Genomic DNA, 14,905 nt, shown 5'->3' with positions numbered 1-14,905 from the left:
ACCCTGGACATCACTATTGTAATTCATACGCTTGATTACGTTTTCTTTCTTTCTTTTTTTTTTAGATACCTGCTTTTGTTCTACCAAAAGAATGGCCCTTTCATCGGGGAGTCTAACCCTCTGATTAGTCGCCAGATCAGCCGTACTGTCTCTTTAAGAAACCCGGAAACGGTTCCCTCTTGTGTTTTCTCTGATTGCGGATTCCCAGACACAGCTGACCTCCCCCCCCCCTCCCTCGGCGATGATAACTCATCGTGTTATTTGGGGCTTTCGTAGTAGCACAAAGTGCTGGCAAAACCGGCCATTTGTCAAAGCAGCTCTGGAGGCCTCGCACATCGGCGCTAGGCGCTGGTACTCTTCCCCAAGTCGTGTCGGTGCCACGGGCATGGAGGAGATCCTGACGAGGGTGGTTGCACCTTTACCCACATATGAGACCAGAGAGAAATCCCCTCCGCCCCCTGAAGCCAACAGCTTGGACTTCATGCACTTCTACAAAAGTCTCGACAAAGAAGACAGACTCGGTTTCCTCACGAAGCTGTCCCAAGACTTCGGTGTGGACCACAAAAGTGTCTCAGAGCTAGCTGTGAAGCTACTCGACACTCAGTTGCGGGACTTGGCGACCATTTCGCAAGTTGAAGACAGACTTCGGTACACATTGACTCCCCGATATAAACAGTTACTTAATCATATCAGCAGAGTCGAGGGTGGGGTTAAGTTTCTGGTGGATCTCCGAGCCGATGTGCTTGAAATAATCTCGTCAAAAGCTAACGAGAGCACCCACCTGAAGGTAAAGCATTTGTTTACATTTTTCTACGGGTGCTCGCATGAGTCAAATGGTGCGTGTTTGAGTGGTTGGGCCTGAAAAATGGTTTATTCAGATATATAAATGATAGTATACCAACACACAAACCTATGTGCAGCCATTGAGACAGCTAATCCACACAGGGGGGGAGAATTGCACTCGTTGTGCCCCCCCCTCAAAAAAAAAAAAAAAAAAAAAAAATCACATGATTCACATGTCGTCATCGTCACCTTTGCTCTAGTTTACCATTCATGCTAAACTGAACGAACTAAATTGGTATTTTCATGTGATTAAAATACTAGAGTTTTTTTTATTTCCCAAACAAGTGAGATAAAACTTGTTTGGCATAAAATGATGCCAAACTTAATTTCAAAGCCGCCTCCATATTTCTGCACGTCTTAGCTGAGCAGATCAAGTTACTCTACTGGTAGAAGCTGTGTTCAACTCTTGTTTGACTTTTCTTGTGTTAAAATAGACTCAGACCAAGTTTTAGTCAATGTATAAAGAAGCAAGAGTCATTCTACTGCAGTGCCAAGGTGACAGAGAAGAATATAAATCAGGCATGTAATGAATAATTTGAATGAACCTTTTGAAGACAAAGTGAAAATAAAATTGAAAAAGAGAAAGCAGTGGGAAAAATCCATCACACACATACATGGCTTTTATGCTCTCTGTAATCATACAATGGCACATTTTTGGCAACATATTTCGCAGCAAAGGCACCTGTCTGGTTTCATTTACCTCATTGTTCTGTTGTTCATGTTCAGTCAGATGTTATTATAGTTTTCAGATAAGTTCTGCTTTGAAGTGTAGCTGTTTCCATGCATATGTCGCAATGAGAGAGGTGAGCTTGATGGCAAAATGTTAAAGCCATTCACAGTTTTCAAGGAAAATGCCCCCACAGCTCTTCCCCCCCACTCAAGTGTCTACATCCCTGGATTTTCCTCTGGCATATATATTATGGATACATCGAGTTACATGCTCGCTCAGTTAGTTTAAAGACGGGGTAACATGACAAGCTAACTCTTGTAAGCAGTGAACCTCCTACCCTTAACAAATACTTCATAATGAAGTTCACGTAAAGGCTGCATATCCAACTTCTGTATCAGCAGGTACATCACAGCTAAACTCCTTTATGGATAAAAGGTTGTTTAATGCTGTTGAAGTACGTACTTGAATTTCATAAGTAATAATAGTGCAAGGTTGTTTTCTAACATGCTATATAGAAGCATTTTTAAATCATCAAAATGTTTGTGCAGAACTCCCTGCATCTGAAAAGGCAACTGCAACATTCTCCAGGTTTAATATCTGCCATTTTATCCAGTATGGTTTGAACTACTTTAACTTTGACTGTATCCATTAGTTGGAATCGTGCTGAGACAAGATGAAACATCATGTATAATGAAATAGAGAGGTGGCTTTCTGTCAAGGTTTTTTGCTGGTGAATTGCTTTTTGTGTCATAGGCCGCCAGCAGCTATTTTCATGTAGCATTGAATCAGAGAGTCCCTGTGGTGTAGAGAAGATGTAGACATACATGCTGTAAGACATCTACAGCAATTCAAGAATAAATTCATTCATTCATTCATTCATTCATCTTCAACCACTTATCTTTTTCTGGGTCACAGGGGGTGCTGGAGCCAATCCCAGCTCACACTGGGTGACGGCGGGGATGCAACCTGGATTGCCAGTCCATCACAGGGCCAACACACAGAGACAGATAAAGACAAACAACCACTCACACTCAGACCTACGGACAATTTAGAGTCAGACAGCCTCCATTGCTGTCCTGCTAATGTCACTCTCACGGCCCCAGATTAACTACACCCTGCTGATTTGCGAGTATGTCAATGTGAGATGCTTTCATCAAGATAACAAAGATGATTGCTGTGCCATCAAAAACTGAGATGGTCAAATTAAAACTTCCCTGCACTGATTGATGGAGCATAATTCTTTTTATCATCTTTTTGATCAATTATTATTTTTTGTGTCAGTTTGAAATGGTGCCTGTGTGCCTTTGACCTTATATGTTCAAGAGCCACAGTTTCATATGATTTTTACAGCTCGACTGCATGATTACCAGAGAGAGTCTCCTCTCCTGCTCAATGTGCATTTTATTCTGGCTGAGAGGTAGTTCTGATGCATTTAAATTCAATAAGCCAGGCACACAGGGAGCTTTTGTTGATTTTTAAAAAAGGTCTATGGTACCTACAGAGAACTCAAATGTACCCGGTGCTGACCACTCTGGCTTTGGTTGTGCACCAAACAATATTTTCTTGCCGTTATCATGGAAATTGATTGAGCTTAAAATGAGAAAAGGTCATGATAAACAAAAAGCTTTTACCCCCTGTATTGATGGTATGTGTGTATGTATCACGGTGAAGAAAACAACAGAAAATCAAAAACTGATGCAGGTAATCATACAAGCCTTGACTCATAAATGGGGGAAGAAGGTACTCCTTTTTTTTTTTTTTTTTTTTTTTTTTTTTTTTTTTTTAACCAAAGTCTAGAAATATGCAGGGTTGTAATTACTGTGGTCCCTGCAAGCCTTCCACTCTGACTTGTACACTAGATTAGTCTCTCTTGGTTGGACAATTGATTTTTGAAGATTGTCCTGACTCCTTCTCCTTTCATTCTTTTTTTTTTCTTTTTTTTTTTAACCAGTGCAGGTATGTACTGGATGACAGATGCAGAGACAAATCAGAGCTGTTATTTTACTTGGCTATTACATAGAGCATTAGTGAGGCTATTTTTTCCCCCCAAAGACATACAGCCAGGCGGACAAGTGGCATGCAGCCTACTGGAGAAAAGGTATTGGCAGGCTCTGAACCTGACCTATAAACACTTTGGCAGTCACTGGTCATTTGGCCTTGCAGAGACAGACTGTTCCTTCAGGGCACTGTAGCCTCTATCCCTCTGTATAATCACACAATAACTACAGCTCAAGGTGGAGAGTGTCCTTGTAGCAGGGGCTGTATCGACTCACAACATTTTCCCCAAACTGCATTGATGTAGGTTCTGTTTCAAAAAGTGTTGCTTTATTTTCTCTCGAATGTAGTAAAGGATTTTTCTACAGTGTTAAAAGCTACAAATGCCAGACAAGTATTTTTTTTTTTTTTTTTTCATCTTCTGGCAGGACAACAGAATGAACTGCTCGGTTTGGCTGTCTTTTTGTGTGGATGTGAACTGGCTAGCCAATGTGGATGTTCTGTGATTTCTGTGGAAATGTCAGGCTGCGACTATCCACCATTGTAGATTTATTTATAATCTGTATGGCTGTTGAAGTTTGAAGAACACATGTATTACATCAATAATGATGGAAAGGTTGCTAGACTTTTTATTTTATTTATTTCTTACAAGGGTTGCTTCTGGTTCGCTCCGTCTTCAACATAATTTTGCTGTGTCCAATCTCTCCAGCACAGAGCTGTAAGATGAGGGGTTTGATACCCAGATGTTGGCAAGAATGTCACGCCATTGTTGTTAGTTTCGATTTTCATAGATCCTCCTTAAGTGGCCTTTATAGCAAAACTATTTTAGCTTGTTACTATTATTTATTATTATGAACGGCATGAGATGAGATGAACGGCAAATGGCCATTCAAGTCAGAAAGTCATCCTATGGGATGACCGACATTTGGTGTATTTATGTATTTGGATGTGTTTACGTGTGTGCGCCATGTGCGCTCATTTGTGTGTTTGCAAAAGATTTGCTTTAAATGAAGTCTGACCTTTTGTAGGAGGATAGGCCTGCTTGGAAATGGCAAGCTGTTCATTGAAGTGCCTTCCCTACACCCATGGCAAGCTCCACAAATTACTACTCATAATATCAAAACAGTTAAACAGCATAGAGACACCCAGGAGACAGTACACTCTCATGCACTGTCGAGTGTCCAGGAGATAGGTATGGGATTACTCATAGACAACAGGAAAACTTGAGCAACCTTGTTGTTAGTTATAATAAGATGGAGGATGTTATTTGACTTTGTTAAAGAGGTCATGAGGTTGTAAACAAAGTGTGTATTTATTCGGCTAATTTAACAGTCAAAGAAACGTGTACTTTCTAGAAAATAGGTTGTTATGTTTCTTTTCTCCAGGATATAAAAATACTGCTGTAGGTCCAGTCATATGTATTCCTCACAATGCTCAGATAACATTGTTTAGTGAATCTCGTGGCCTTTTTCATAATAATATGTATGTAAGATGTATTTACATACTAGTGTTTTATTCATACCTTATGTAGCATGGGCCATATGATTTCTATAAGTATATATGTGAGACAGAGCTTTTGTTTTATCTCACACCAGTTGATGAGCTGTTCTTGACAATGGAATGAGTGCTGTAAAATTTTGATTATCAGAAGGATGTGGACTTTAAATGCAAACTTTCACCCCCTCTTTTTTTCCTTCCTCTCCCAGGACCTGAACAGCACATTGAAGAGTTTGCTGTCTGAGTGGTTTTCGGTAGGTCTGCTGCGACTGGAGAGAATCACATGGCAGTCTCCCTGTGAGATCCTGCAGAAAATCAGCCAGTAAGAGCATTTATGCCCAGTCCCCCCCCCACACACACCCATACTGTGTTTCTCTTCCTCTTATATTTCCTCCTTTCATCTCATTTTAATCTCTGCTGCTGAAAACTGGAGGTATAACCATCCGCTCTCTGGCAGGTATGAGGCAGTCCATCCTGTAAGGAACTGGACTGACTTGAAGCGCAGAGTTGGGCCATACCGCCGTTGTTATGCCTTTACCCACGCTGCCATGCCAGGAGAGCCCCTGGTTGTTCTACATGTGGCCCTCACTGAAGACATTTCTGATAACATTCAGGTCAGAAGCTACTGCAGGTTGCTATAATGATTTGTCCAACTTAACCACACCTCGGAGGAAGGTTAGAGGTCTGGAAATAACTATTTTGTTCCTCTTCATTTGACAAGTGGATTTTCACAGAGAAAACCAACAGTAAGACCTTTAAACTGTTTGTCCCTCTGGCAGTGACCTCTACATTGCTGACTATTTTTTCTGGTTGTGTACAGCAGAGGAAAGGAGGTTTTTGCAACAGTGAAATGTGAAAGTATTTCAGGATTCGAAAAAGTGCTTCTCTGTGGCATTTGATATTTTAAATGAATTTGGATCTGTCAACAAAATAACAACAACAATTTATTTTTCTTTTAGAGTATTGTTCGCGAGTTTGCCACTCTCGACTCTGAGGAGGATGTTAACAAGATAAATGCAGCCGTCTTTTACTCCATCTCCTCCACCCAAGTGGGCCTACAAGGGGTGGAGCTGGGCAACTATCTCATCAAGAGGGTGGTGCGGGAACTGCAGGTGGGTCCAGGAGAGATTCAGCATGCAATTCAGTGGTTTACCAGTTTAAAAAAAAAAAAACAAAAAAAAACTATGTGACTATGAATAAATATGGCAACCAAGAAATTACCCAAGTAAAGGCACATTTCTTTAGGTTTAGAAACTGTCATACCTAGTGGTGGCTTTCATGTCTTTTAACAGATGCATTTCAAAATAATAATATTAATAATTTGACTTTTATTTTAATGAGTTGTCATAACTAGAGAAATCGTCTGAGTATTTCACAATGTTCCCACCGGTTTCAACGAATCTAAATGTTCCCTTTTAAAAATTGTTGTGCTGAAATATAACCAAGTCTCACAGTGTTTAGAACACGGCCACATCTAATTAAAATGAGATTGAATGCTTCTAAGTGAGTCTACAATTCATTGAATCAATGCAATGTGCTTTGTCAAGCATTTCACTTATATTAACAGAATAAATTCTGCCTGAAATTCTATATATTTTTTTTCTCCATGCTATTTAAATTCTCATTATCTAAATTGCCATTTAAAAAAAAAATGTAGCAACTTTTAATTGTTTGGATTTGAGTAGTTTACGAATCTCCACTTTGAAGTTTTTACCTGAACATAGCACTCATTTATCAACCAACTAACTGTTAATGAGCCCTTTACAATTAACAAAAGTCTGTAATCCATTAAAAACACTAATGCATACGATCCAGAAGTTGACCTGGACAAACAAGCGTGAACAACTAGGCTTCTGCTGTTTTGATGCACATTCAGACTGGCATTAACCTCGAGCTTAAATAAACAGACCCAGGTCTACCTCAGGCCTTTGCAGATGGGAAGTCTGCCAACTAGATTTTTAGTATATGTCAGAATGCTGTGGTGTTAGTATGGTACGCATTCTGTTAACTGCCAGACCTTTGGATGAGGATACTTGCTCAGATGACCCAGGATATTTTAATTGTTTAACTGATAGCAACGGATCGAACAAAACACTGTTAAAATGGAGCCAAAGTCTCTCCAAAATTAGATTGACGTTCCTAGAATAGCTTGGCTACTTTAAAGTTGGTGGTACGTTAGGTAAGAGAAGAGGCAAGGTTATGTAGAGATCTGTTATCTGAACCATGAAGTACCAACCTTTTTATCAGTGAGGCATTTAAAGCTTTCTGTCCCATTATAACCAAATAACGACGTCTTATCCTGACATTGCACATGGCACACGCTCTGATACGGCGTTAACTCCCACAGAGCTCCTCACCCCCTTCCTTATGGAGTCGTGTCAAAATTTGTTGCTTGTCTTCATCCCACAAAATGTTCTGTTCTGGATGAGTCACATGCTGAATTCAATTAAAAGCTACACGTTCACCTTAAGATGTGCCCCAACTGGCACAGTTTTATTCCAGAAAGAAATATAGCTGTGACGGGCAAGATAAGTGCTTGATTGCTTTTCCAAAGTTTTTATTTTAGTCTTAGTCCTGAATCATTGATCTCCCACTTGCTTATACGTACGTAGGCACACACACATAAACAGAGAAGTAGTCATCCGAAAGGCAGGAGTTAAATATCATGTAGCCTGCTCAATAAGCAAAGGAGCCCCTGTTGGGCCACTGCGGCTCGCACTTGTTAAATGATTGGAACGCTGAATAGAACATATGAAGTGACACTATCCAACGCATGGGAAATGGCTCTTTATATTGTGTCCTTATAAAAATCCAATTTCAAAGCTTTAAAGTGCTTTCCCTTCACTTTTTCATACAACAGGGCTGTTTTGATTGCTCTGAGCTTATTGGCATCGGTGGCAAGATGTGGTTTAGTGAGCTCCGCAGATATCGTTTTGTGATTCCTGCTTCAGCAATAGGTGCTGCCAGAGCTCGGAAAGTAGGTTGGTGTGCTTTGTAGTAAAGGCCTTATGAATGTGAAATGTTGTTTTCATCAAGAGCTCTATTAGCTTTGCAAAAGCAACTTTTTCTTTAAATGAGAGGCAGTAAGCCGTAAGCACAATCCAGAGAAGTTTTCAGGTCAATGCTAGAAAAGATGTAGCACGTTCATATTTTGTTTTGTTTTGTTTTCCCCCCGTATTTTACATATGCATATTACAAACCTAATCCCAGCTGTATTAGATAAACATACACACAGAGACGCGTGTTCAAACCCATCTGGTCACTTATCCAAAGTAGCTTTGAGTGTTTTTATGGTCCTGGTGGGACCCCGCCAGCGTCAGAGCAATTCTCTGCCCTGAAGGCTGCATAAAAGCACAACACGGACTTGTATTCTGCAGAGGCCCTGGCTTTCTGACAAGGCTTTACCTTACACAAAGGTGAAGGGAGCAGAGATCAGCGTGGCCACAGAGGGACAACTGTGACGATGGATAGATGATAGAGTGGAAAAGGAAAAAGGTCATAGTTGTGATTCAAGGTGAGGGGAGGATGTGTTGCTTGTCTTTGTAGATTAGACTCTGGTATTTTTTTTTTTTTGCTCATCCTTTCTTTCCTGTCCCCTCTTCACCTTTCCTTCCATACCTATCCTTATGTCCACCACCTTCTGTTCTCTGTTAATCCTGCCCACTCTTGGCATGTGAGCACTCTCTAGTTTAAATGAGAGGCTGAAGATCACAACTGAGAAACAACACAAGGAGAGATCCAGCAGGACACGGAAAGTTAGAGGGATGGTTTAGGGAGTGAAAGGTGGGTGAAATGAAGGAGGAAGAAAGGAAAACAATGTTTCAGAGTGAGCCAATCAGACAGCAACGTGTTCCTCTGGAGGGGGGTTTGTCTGACACTTCCACTTTCATCTGCAGCCTTTCACTCCAGCCTTCTGCCTGCCACAGTGCTGTCACTTATCAACCCAGAATGCCGGAAAGCGAAGACGGGTGGAGGATTGTGGTGTCTTGATAAAAGTAGAGGACTGTGCGGTGGGCGAGAACTTACGAGGTGGATTGGTGGGTGGTCTAGACGAGGCAGAGAAAGCAGAATGAAAGAAGGAGATGGGTATATAATGTGAGAGTGCAGGTAACAGTGTAGGAGGACAGCCTGAGAAGGAGGGAGGGACAAAGGATGATCATCAGACGATGAGCCAGTGGAAGTGATTTGTAATGCTGTCCCTATCTGAGGAACTGAAGACCTAAACAGCAGCCTGAGCACGGATGAGAAAAGTTTGGTTTGTGTTTAGATGCTGAGGTTCATTTACTTTATTACAAAAGGTTTGCCTTCTGCATTCCAGGAAATCAACTATCTGCTGCATCTCGCCTCTTTTCTTTGCAGCTTTACATCTTTTTCTCATTCACATTCCTTTCCTAGTTGTCTTTCTGTTGTTGTTGTTGTTGTTGTTTGTGTTTTCTTTTCCAGCTGGTTATGGCAGGCTGAGGCAATTCAGTACTGAACTGATTCTACTCTTCATGTTTCAAAACAGGAAGTAAAAAAAGTAACATTCACCATGACATGCAAAAATGTCAAATTCTTATATTTAAATTAAAATACCATTTATTTTTACATTTGTAGTATTTCCAATATGGTAATAAAGATAAATGTTTTGCCATTGTTATATTATTTATAATTAGGCCTGTTTGTTTTTGTTTTTTGTTTGTTTGTTTGTTTGTTTTTTTTCCCAGATGTTGTATAGCTGCCAAAAACAATTTCATATAATGCTATGATTCAATGTAGCCTTTAATATAAAATGTTTATGTATATTGGACTGGCACAAACACGATGTGGTCAGCACTGTAATCACAAACCGCAGTATGAAGACTGAGCCAACGTGGTTTTGCACCTTGCACACACCATTGCCGTACTCCAGTCTGTATTAAAAACACGCTCATCTTTAGTTGCCTGAAAATCGGCCTATAAAGTAGTACTTTATAGTATCGGATTGAGCCAAACCAGAAACAAGAAAAATGGTACCTGAAATAGTTTGAGGGCTAGAAGAGATTTGTAATGCCTAACTGAATGGAGTGAATGAATTAAACATGGTTTAAATGGCCTCATGTCTGAGGGTTAACTCTTCACCCATCTCGCTTCGTGTCTTCCAGAGTGAATTTCCTCACATGGTCCAGTTCTCCAGCCTGTCACCCATCCCAGGCTTCTCCTCCTGGCTCCAAGGTGTCCTCAGCCAGTACAGAAAGGAAGGCCGGGGCTCTGACCTCCTCTCTGAGCAGGAGTGGAAAGAGGTGGAACAGGCCACTGACTCAACATCTGGACCCCAGGCTGTTGACGCCCTCCGCAAGATGATTGCCACCAGCGAGTGGTTACGCTCTGAGCGCCTGTTCCATGTCCTGGAGCCCGTCCTGATGCGTCTCTGTGCCTGGTACCTCTTTGGAGAGAAAAGACGGGGCTATGCCCTAAACCCAGTGGCCAACTTCCACCTGCAAAACGGCGCCACCATGTGGCGACTCAACTGGCACGCCGACACCAGCCCCAGGGGTGTGGCAAACTCCTGCGGCATCATGGTGAACTATCGTTACTTCCTGAATGAGACGTCTAAAAACAGTGCTCTGTACCTTCAGAATAAGGTCATCGTGGCATCTGAGCAGGTACTGGGACTGGTGTCCCAATTTCAGAAGCACAGCAAACTGTGAGACCGAAACAAAGAGAGAAAATACTTATCCTTTTGATCTCCAGATAAGATTGCACTTGATCTCACATATTGACTGATAAGTTAATTATTTGCCTTTCATGTTTAATCAAGAAACAGCTCCAGATGCACCAACAAACGGACATTAGCTGATCTTGTTTTTCAATGTGAAATTAGACGATTTCTCACATGCCGGTTCTCATCTGCTGTATATAGTGCATAGGTTTGGCTGTTTGCCTCATTGGCTTTCCAGCAGAAAGTGTTTGATATTGTGCAAGTGTTTCCCAGGCTGAGAGACTGTAGCTAATGAAGCGTGAGGCATCTATCAATGCCTCTCCATGTTCTTGGATAACAGTGTGTGTAATGGTGAAGCAGGAGCAATGAGGGAGCGCAGCTACTGGAATAAATGATGTTTAGGTTCTTTCATTTAGCTGAAGTCTCTCATTGCAAATATGTTTAGAAATGGGAGAGTATTGTTTTTTTGGTTTTTGTGGTTTTGCCTTTTTCTTGGGTTTGGTTTATGTACACCTGCTGTGACATTGCCTGCTCTCACTAAACCTCAGTTTAGTGGGGGGCACAAAACCAACCAACCAAATCTTTTTCTCCCCCCCCCTATTAAATAACTCTAAAGAAAACTTGATCACTTTCTGCCATGTGTCACAGATTGGCTGGTACTTCTTAATCACGTGTACTTCTGATGATTTTTACCTTCACACCTGCCTCATGCACATACATGGTCAACCGCTCCAGGGAGCCATCACCGATGTCCTAACTGCTCTGTACAGGTGCCAAGCAGGGCTCATATCAGCCCACTCCCCATTGTTGTGAAATAATATATCACAGCAAGTTGACTGTGAAATTACATTTTATCTCTCCAAGGAGCCAAACTTTCTTTTCATTTTTTTTCCACACTCTCTATCCCCCCCCGCCCCCCCCACCCCCACCCACCCCTCCCGTTTTGTCTGCCTGTGCCGCTCTGTGTCCTAGAAACTAATGGAGTGAGAAATAAAGTTAAAGTAAATGGCTAGATTGATGGTGTTCAGTTGTGAAGAGGAAGGAAGAGGGAGAGGGAGAGGGATGGCTGTGGGGGGGGGATAAAGAAGCATAAAAAGGACAGTTGTTTAAAGGATGCCCTTGAGAGACAGTGGGAGTTTCACTGGAGGTGTTGGAGACGATGAGAGGCCTATACCTTCTGTGCACTGATGCGCGTGGGGAACATGGGAAAAGAGCAACACTGCCACGCCATCTCGCAATGGAAGAGGGTGAACACTGTGGGGTGGGTTGCCATGGAAACAACAGTGACATATTCTCCACATGCTGCTGGTAACCGGAGCGTGTTTTGAGTCACCCTTGGCCAGCAATGACTGATGGTAGTGACCGAAGAGCAATTTAAATTAAAAGTCCAATACTTTTTAATTATAAACTTGTTCTGGAAATGTATATTTTATTTATTATTTTTTTGTGTCCCTTGTGACCAAGAATAAAAGTCGCCCACAGTTCACAGCAATGAAATCTGAATTATGGATACCTTGGGTCCCACTAAATGAAATGATACAAACCTCATCAGTGGAGGCTTTTCATTGGATGTGTCAATCCCTGGTGCACACCTACAGTTCCTAATGAAAAGGCATCCAATTGCTTTAAAGCTAGTGACAGTAAAGTGCTAATCAAGTCCACTTTTCATGTGTTAAATTGAGTTAATTTGAAAATGGCTGTTCAAATGAGTGGTATCTGAACATGTAATTACTCCAAATGTCAATGTAACAAAGAGTGTTTAATGCTTTGAAACATCTCTGATCAAATTGCACTGAAATTGGATTGCTATGTTTGAGCTCTTTGTAGACAAATGTAGCAGTGAGTATTCTCATCAGTGAGAATTTCCTCAATGTGTGCTCAGACCAGTTTTCGTTTGTATCTAATCAGATTGCAGTTTTGTCATATTTCCAGCCCGGCACATGTTGATAATGGATTCACAGCCAAGTTCAATATTGTATCTCTCTGTTGTCTGACACGTCTTAGAGCCAATACTTTCCAAAAAGAAGCAGAGGACCTAATTACAATTGATTAGAAACTGTCTGCTGTGGAAATTCATGCATCATCTAAAAATAATCCAGTAATTCAGTCAGTCCTTTCATTTTTTATTTTTATTTTTTTATGATGGGGACTGTACGTGTGAGTGGCAGCGGTGTATTCATTTCATCCCCCTTTTTCAGAGGAAATTGCTTTACAAATTATACTAATACATTTTTTTATTGAGCAGAGTGGCCAGAAAAGGGAGACAGAGCATAATTCATCCTGATAAGACTTCAGATATAAAAGTATTTCACCTGACTTTTGGCAACACAAACAAGGAAGGAGCATTGTACCCTAAAACAGTTAACAGAAATTATATATACTGCCATTCCTTTTGAGTGGAAACTGTTTCATGAGGTTGCTTATTTTACATTAAGTTAGAAATTAAACAGCTGCAAAACTTCATTCAAACACTCATCGTTCACCAAGGCGACACGCTTCAATTTTATTTTACTGAAGTGCTTCATTGTATTAAATGGCATGCAGTATAAACACTGGCAGAGAACACAAACAGATGGTATATGGAAAACATACCATCACGTTCACCAGCACACCAGGCAAATATTGCAGGAAAATAAAAAAATAAAACCCAACAAAAAACATAAATGGAAGAGTGTTATTAATTTTACTCAACATTCAATTTCAGATCCATCAAATTCTTAGCCAGCCAGTAAACAGTGACCTTTGCCAAATACCGAAGCATGCTATTATTATTTCATTTTAAAGGTCTAAACAAATCATGTTTTAAACTTTCCATAGCTAAAATATAGAAAGAAATCTCCATTCTTTTGAATGACACTGGTTGTAAAAAATAACGTGTTGTAATGAAGTCTATGAGGTTAAGGTCAAATAAGTTTTCCAAACAAGTTTATCGCCACATCTCTTAGCTTCAAGTCCCATATTTAAAAGCCAATTCCTTTCATTGGCCTCCAACCCAGCCTGAGATGTTATATTGAATTTTAACTTTGCTTGACTGTTGTTTTTATTGTTTTTGTTGGTTTTATACACTGTAACTTTCTTTCTCTCTTTGTTAAATTCTCCTTAGCATTTTACTCCGCAGCTGCTGAGCTGGAAGGATGTATCCCTTATAATTTTATAGGGTGTGGCATTTTATTGTAACATCCATCCTGACATTTCAGGGAAATCGATGCACCCTACTTTTTCAGCTTGAGTCATTTTTCATAATGAGGACTTTCACACACATGCTCTAAATGCCATTGTGTGGTCTGTTCACGTAAGGATTCGCAGGTAAGTGATGACGAGGAAAGTGGGATTTTCAGATGATACTGAAAGGCTGGCTTTGCCTGCAGGCCATTTACTTCTGTGTGTGTATGTGCGCGGGAGTGTGTGAGGGAGGCTTCATCCGAGTGTGCTAATCCATTCTTCCTGGTTGCTGGTGCTGGCCCTCCTTCATGCTTCTCACCTCACATCATCCCCCCATTCTCCTCCTTCTCCACCCCCCGGTACCCTGACCCTGCACTCACAGCCCCTTCAATCCTCTGGTCTGTCTTCAAAGGGCTTCACGGTTTTACTACCAATCAGGACACACACACACACACACGCACGTTCCACACGTGTGAAGCCACACACAACGGAAAAACTGCTTCTAGAGTCTGACCAAATCTTTTCCAGGGATAACCTTCAGAGGGCAGCAGAGTTTCACTTAGAATGATACACAATTTGCTCTGATGGTTCAAACAATGGGTCTCTGATTTACTACAACCTGCCTCTATTCTTTTACACCCACTTCTTGCTTTCCCTCCTTTCTCACTTTCCTCTCCTCTTGGGTCTGTGCAGTTCTTCCTTTCAGCCCCCCCATCTCTGTCCCAGTTGCAGAGTGAGTTGGAGATTGACAGATCTGCTATATCTGGTTATAGGCTGTAATTAAAACTCATTTGGCTTGCTGATGGCTTTTTCGCCCCCCTTCATTCACTGCAATTAGTCAGTATTGGTTGACCTGACGTCTTGTATGAGATTGGGTTATTGAATGAAAAGGAGGTGAACAGGAAGAGGTGGCAGAACCCTTGGGTGACAGCTATTCTAGGCCTGATGCAGTTGCCAGACAGATTGAAACGAGAGTGTGAAAGCTCTCTGTCCTTGTCTCTGTGTGTGCGTCTGAGACAGAAAAAGTTGAACAGAAGTCTACAACTTCCTCAAGTTCA

General features: G+C 41.2%; 1 protein-coding gene across 1 annotated transcript; it reads left to right on the top strand.

Annotated features, from left to right (window-relative positions):
• Window positions 1-203: 203 nt before the first annotated feature.
• Window positions 204-12,336, top strand: mlycd (malonyl-CoA decarboxylase). The gene is made up of 5 exons (XM_029522636.1): window positions 204-787; window positions 5,215-5,327; window positions 5,463-5,619; window positions 5,965-6,117; window positions 10,129-12,336. Exons 1-5 carry the CDS (start codon window positions 242-244, stop codon window positions 10,672-10,674), a joined length of 1,515 nt encoding a protein of 504 aa, XP_029378496.1. The 5' UTR covers window positions 204-241; the 3' UTR covers window positions 10,675-12,336.
• Window positions 12,337-14,905: the final 2,569 nt, after the last annotated feature.

The sequence above is a fragment of the Echeneis naucrates genome, chromosome 16 (assembly GCF_900963305.1).
Source record: "Echeneis naucrates chromosome 16, fEcheNa1.1, whole genome shotgun sequence".
NCBI classification, from domain to species: domain Eukaryota; kingdom Metazoa; phylum Chordata; class Actinopteri; order Carangiformes; family Echeneidae; genus Echeneis; species Echeneis naucrates.
This window is presented reverse-complemented; position numbering and strand designations above follow the sequence as displayed.

What these genes read in the sequence shown, in the direction of transcription:
- mlycd (XM_029522636.1), top strand. Translation starts at nt 242, where the DNA reads ATGATAACTCATCGTGTTATTTGGGGCTTTCGTAGTAGCACAAAGTGC. An exon ending in ATCCTGCAGAAAATCAGCCA is followed by an intron (nt 5,328 to 5,462) that starts GTAAGAGCATTT and finishes GCTCTCTGGCAG; the next exon opens with GTATGAGGCAGTCCATCCTG. An exon ending in GGGTGGTGCGGGAACTGCAG is followed by an intron (nt 6,118 to 10,128) that starts GTGGGTCCAGGA and finishes CGTGTCTTCCAG; the next exon opens with AGTGAATTTCCTCACATGGT.